Genomic DNA, 6,442 nt, shown 5'->3' with positions numbered 1-6,442 from the left:
TAGAATGTAAATAAGAAATCCTCTGGTGAAGAAAATAACGCAAAACAGGCGTTAGATTTAAGAGTGTCAAGAACATTAGCAAAAGATGGCGCAAATGAATATGCTGAAGAAGGATTATCAGAAGAAGAACCTTCAGAAGAAGGAGAAGAAGAAGGAGAGGAAGGAGAAGAAGAAGCTGTAGAAGGAGAAGGAGAAGAAGTTGTAGAAGGAGAAGGAGAAGAAGAAGCTGTAGAAGGAGAAGAAGTCGCTGAAGGAGAAAAAACCGCTGAAGGAGAAGAAACCTCAGAAAATGAAGAAACCGCTGAAGGAGAAGAAACCGCAGAAGGAGAAAAAACCGCTGAAGGAGAAAAAACCGCTGAAGGAGAAGAAACCGCTGAAGGAGAAGAAACCACACAAGGAGAAAAAAACGCTGAAGGAGAAGAAACCGCAGAAAATGAAGAAACCGCTGAAGGAGAAGAAACCACAGAAAATGAACCAGTAAAAACATTCGTTGAAGTTGTGGAAAAAAAAGAATTAAAAAAGGTAGAACCATTGAGCAAATTACCATTTAAACCACTTTTCCCAGTTAACGATAAATATATAGAAGCTTTAGAAGACATTGCTCAATCGTTTTTACAAGAATTAAAACAGGAATCAAGTAAAAGTAAACAAAAGGATATAAAAAAAAGCACCAAGAAAATTACGAATAATCTTGCAAAAGAATACGCAAAAAAATTAAAATCAAAATAAATGGCTACTGAAAAGACCTAATTCTTATCCGGTTCATTAAGACCGGCAATGCACATAATAATGGCCCCAATATTTTTATATAATTATATAAAATACCCATATATTTCTTTATCATTCATACAAAATTTATACAATATTTTTTTGGACACATACGCATAAATAAATGTAAATTTTAATGAGAACAAATTATAAGCTATTTTCATTAATACATTACAATCATAATGAAAGAAGAAGAACAAGAAGAAGAACAACAACAACAACAGCAAAATAAATAAAAAAAACGAATATGAAGTTTCTATATATTGAAAGAAAAGCACATATGATGATACTGGACCAAAAAGAAAAACGAATGTATTCATAAAAGCAAGAATAAAGAAATAACCCTTTAAATTAGGAATGGACTAAATTTGCAATATTGAAGAGCAATAATAAATGAACACCCTAAGTATTTGACCAACTGTACAATCGATATTCACGCGTATGTGGTCATTTCTTAAAATGAATTTAATTTCTTAGATCATATTTTTGCATAAGAAACGTATATATATTTATACGTACGTATGTTGTTTTATTATGTATATATATGCATACATGTATAATTTAATATGAGTAAATGTTAATAGTGTACGTGGCTAAGAAAATATGTTTGTTTTTAATTTATATGTAAGTGTACACGTAAAATCGCATGAACAAAACTTATTAACGAATTAGAAGCAGACAGCATGGACTGTGTTTAATTATAATATAAATTGTAATTCTAAAATGTGAAAAACATGTTTTAACATGTGCCTTCCAAAACATAGACACTAAATCTATATTTTCACTATTAAAAAAAACTGCTTATTAGTCTCTCTTTTAATTTAAATATGGGATATATAACATAAATGCACGTAAAAAAAAAAGGAAAGGGCAATGATAATAGCATATTCGTATTAATACACTTGTTTCCTTATTTTAATTGCCCATAAGCTATAGAGCAAGAAAAAATTCTCGACATTTTTTCATGAGAGAATAAAATATATTTAGAAACTGGATATTATCATATTTAAACTTTCTATTTGAAAGATTGCCAGTATGAAATAAAAATCTTGTTCTTAGTAACCAATAATTATTCCTATCAGCTGCAATTTTTATCATTTGAATCTTCCGAAAATAAAAAAAATAAAAAAAAGGAATAATTAAGCCACCGGTTGTTTTTTTTTTCACCTTCATGCCCTTTCATAATTATGTAAAACGTAATATAGTGTGCATAGTTACCAATAATGAAAAAAAGGGAATAAATTAATTTGGGTAAATAAGAACACTTGCATAAAAACGCTACTGTTTTATAAAACAATATGAATCGAAAACTGTGTGGTTGTATAAGTACATATTAATAATGTATTTTTTAATTCTTCTTTTTCATTATAGCTAAATATAACGAACTATAGAACACGATAACAGCAAAGGAAAACCGTGATTTTTCGTATGCGCCTTCAACCATCACATATAAAAGAGATATTCTAGATGTATCTCCTTATAACTTCCTTTTTCGTATTAAAAAATTTGATATTATTTTATTTCTACTACTCTGTTTTCGTATATCTATGTTTAATTGTGTCTAAACAAATTTATTGCTAATANATTAATGTATACCCAAAAATGTAGGGGCTTACAAAACGCTTAACATTACAACTATTCAAGATCATAAGTTAAATAATTTATATTAATTAAAATAATTTCTTTTTTATATTAATTTTACAAATAAAACGATTTTATTTTTTTTTTTCTTTATTTTATTTTTTTTCTTTCTCTAAATAAAAATCACTAAAGATTCACTATTTAATTATCAACATACTATATAAAAAAAATGATCAATTTTCTTGTTGCTTTTATTTTCGTTCTTATCATTTTAAAACATTTTCTCCATTTTTCTTTCATTCCGAAGGAAATGTAATGCAGACTCTACAACATTATGATTACTCGATGTAGTGATAAGTATTTATATTTACAATCATTATATGAACTTAAATGCACCAATAACATAGTAAAAAGGAGTGATTTATCATTCGTCATACTTTTCGAATAAAAAGAAGGAAATCCATTCATAATTAACATGGAATATGTAAAAGACAAGGATGTTGTCTCCCTAATGAGTATTTTATTAAGATGGTTTTGTCAGTATTCCTCCTAATGTGATATACACAAAATGTATGTATGAATATGTATATATATATTACAACGGGAAAAAAAAGTTAAATCATCATCGCCCTTCTGACATGTTTAACAATTATCATCTAATAATTTTTCATTAAGTGATTTTTTCTTTTTTACCGTTGCTTTTACATCTTTAATCCTTTTTTCATTTTGCTAAACACAAAGAAATAATGTAGAACATAATCGCTATGCATTAGAAAAATGCGAAAAAAAATTATATAAATAATTCATAAATCACTTTTAAAAAAAAATAATCAAAATTTTCTATATATAGACAAAGTTATATATATAATAGATAAGTTTACAAGTGGCCGACCAAAGTGGGAATATATTTACAAAATGAAGATGTTTTTACAAATGCACTTTTAAAAAAAAAAAAATAAAATAAACAATAACAAAATAATTCGCTAGAGCTCCGTAATCCCATAAATTCATAAAAAAAAAAAATAAAAAAATTTTTTTCTAAAGAAAATTTTTATAAAAATATAGTAAACAAATAAAACAAAATGGTTTCTTAGTTGTTTTTTCCTTGTATCCCATATACTTGCAACTTTTTAAGACCTGAACAAACAAATTCTAAGTTAAAATAACGAATTTTATTAACGATTAAAAAATTACATTTTATCGTGTCTTTTATTTCTGTGATTATTTTATACTATATTTTATAATAATAATTCATTGTAATAAAAATACTAATAATGTATTTCTAACCAATTACGGAATAAATGAATCTATCATCATATATATGCCCCACATAAACTTAGACAAATAAAAAGCAAAAAAAAAAAAATACGTAAACAAGCAAATAATTAAACATAGCAAAAAGGTAGCATTTTTCGATATTTATTAATAACACAACATAGTAACCAAATTAATTTTGTCTTAAAATATTAATAAACAAATTTAAGAAAATGTTTATTTCCAAGTATCTCGCCGTACATACTATATTATATGTTTTCTGTTTAAAAAATAATACTATAGTAAGGTAAAAATTGCTTCTAGGCAAATATGCACAAAAAATGACATGAATTCCTTAATTATTCCTAACATTTTAAATTCATATTACTAACAAACATACACATATTTTTAAATTTTATTCAGTCATCTCACCATGGGAGATGTTTGGCTCTAAACGAAGAAGATGAAAATCTCATAAACCTAGATGGCATAGAAACGATACAAGGTCATAGTGATGAATTGAATAATGAATCTAATGACGAATTAAATGAGGCGTGGGATACCTAGAAGCTGACTTTTGAGGAAGAATTTCAAAACTTTATGGTGTCTTTAGAAAATAATACAAACGGCATGTTACTAGAGGGAAAAACTCAATGGGATGAATGGATCGAAAGCATGCAATATAAATGGTCACATTATCATGAAATAATGAGTGAAACATACAAATCTTATATTTATAAAAAATCCGCAACATGGAGTGAGGAAGATTGGAAAACGTGGATTCAAACTGATTGGAAAGATTACATGGAAATAGATTGGCATAGATGGATAAATGATGTTGAATATGATTTCCATAAATTAATAGAAGAGAGATGGGAACAATGGAAAACACATCAAATGATGACATGGTTAATGAGTAATTGGACAGATGAAGAACAGAAATATATTGATAAGTTAGAATTCGGAAAATATTCAAATACGATAGAAATGGAACTTTTTATGAAGAAGTGGAATAAAATAATTCAGTGGAAAACAGAAAAATGGGAAAGTTGGGCACAAGATAAAGAGGAATTCATTACAAACCTTAAGAACGAAAAATTGTTACAATGGAAAGATGATTATTACTTTTTATTTAATAATTGGAGAAGCCACTTTATTGAAGATTGGATAAACAAAAAGCAGTGGATTTTGTGGAGTGCAAACAGAAGAAACTGATGTTGCAAAAGTTCTCCTAAACGAATTATTCATGGAATGCAAAAGTGGGAAATAGGACGTTGTTACAACTTCCCTCAATATAATTAGAAAATTTTTCATGTCAATCTATGAGAAGGAGAAGTGATAGAAAGATAAAATAATAAAATAAAAAACAACAAAATAAAACAAAATAACAACTAACAAGATACACAAACAAACACCAAAAGGTGAAAAGGCCAAGAAAATAAAAAAATTCATACTGACAATTACATTAGAGTAACTTCGTGTACAGATAGGGCGTATACGAAATATTGAAAGGCCTATACAATGCTAAAGAAAATGTTTAGCAAATTTAACATAATCGAAATAAATCTGAAATAACAATGTTTCCATCCTTAAATTTATGATAAACTAACGCTTAAATAAAATTATAACTGCCCTTTTAACATCTTATCCATATTGTGAAACCTTCCATTATAATACAAAATATGTTTTACGTCTTGCTTCAAACTTTATTTTTTTATGTAATACTTGCTTAGTATTACAAATAATGTTTTTTTTCTATCTTTTCGTTTTTCTAATTAGTAATAAAATACGCCTATACAAAATTCACATAATATGCCAATTATGATATTTTGCTTTCCTTCGCGCTATGAAGGAACATCTATTAATAAAGAATTACTGACATTATTTGTTGAACTTAAAAACTTATAAAAGAACCATTTAAAAAATTACCTGGCTAAATCATAACCCAAAAATGTTTTAAATGACTTCTTTGAGGTTTCTTTTTACGAGGCATTAGATCTTTGGCGGCTTGTTTGCGCTTTAATGGGAGATGCACATTCGACAGCGCGCGTACGTAATTATATAAATATGTATACATATCTAACGATTACGTTCATCCTGTTTAACTTTTAAACGTGCAGCATGAAGTTGCAAAAGGCTATCCATCAATTTTTGATACACACATTTTTGAAGTAAAATAATTATACCAATAAATAGACTACAAATCACATTCAAAAACAGAGTGAGAAATTAATGAGATGTTGGTACAACTTTGCAAATGTAGTAAATGTTATACTTGTGCAGTTGTTTTAAAACGCCAGTAAGAATAACAACATTTATTGCATTTAATGAGGATTACACCTCTTAACAATTGTTAACAAGAATAAAATTGCACGTGCGAATAGTAACCTTTACAACATCTTCCAAAATATGTATTACAGAACGATGGCCTTAACCCAACTGTTGGGGGCAAACATGTTATTCAATAATAGTTTAAAAAAAGAAGAAAAATTAAATATAAAATGTATCTTACGTGGCAAATAAAACCATACAACCGTTATATATCTACAACGAAAATGAAAAAACTTTAAACTTTTCTTTAAAACAAATGTAAAGATAGTTACCTGTGTATATAATTCCCATCATTATAGGAAATTTACGAATGAAAAACGTTCTTTAACAATGCTTATTTTTGAACTACATTTCTTTTTATATTTTTTTTTTTCTGCCCTATATTGAAACCTTTTTACATATTTACCATAATTAAATTATCCAATTTTTAATAAAATCATTTTATACTGGTTTCCAAAATTTTTAGGGAAAAAAATTTTTGGCTGTTTTTCTTAAATAAGTTTTTTTC

At 27.0% G+C, this 6,442-nt stretch overlaps 2 protein-coding genes across 2 annotated transcripts in view; both read left to right on the top strand.

Moving 5' to 3' along the window:
- The window catches only part of PCYB_147720 (hypothetical protein), a gene marked incomplete at both ends in the record, with an annotated part of 1,020 nt that extends 291 nt beyond the window's left edge, over positions 1-729 (top strand). The window contains one exon of the mRNA XM_004225243.1: positions 4-729. Coding sequence (XP_004225291.1) covers positions 4-729 — 726 coding nt within the window. The remainder of the gene's footprint in view (positions 1-3) is intronic.
- Positions 730-4,203: 3,474 nt separating this feature from the next.
- PCYB_147710 (tryptophan-rich antigen) lies at positions 4,204-4,818 on the top strand (the record flags this gene model as incomplete). The annotated part of the gene is made up of 1 exon (XM_004225242.1): positions 4,204-4,818. The coding sequence occupies one exon, from the start codon at positions 4,204-4,206 to the stop codon at positions 4,816-4,818; it is 615 nt and encodes a 204-aa protein (XP_004225290.1).
- Positions 4,819-6,442: the final 1,624 nt, after the last annotated feature.

Source organism: Plasmodium cynomolgi, chromosome 14 (genome assembly GCF_000321355.1).
Source record: "Plasmodium cynomolgi strain B DNA, chromosome 14, whole genome shotgun sequence".
In the NCBI taxonomy this organism is placed as follows: Eukaryota; Apicomplexa; class Aconoidasida; order Haemosporida; family Plasmodiidae; genus Plasmodium; species Plasmodium cynomolgi.
Note: the sequence above shows the minus strand (reverse complement) of the source record. Positions and strands in the feature narration are given on the sequence as shown.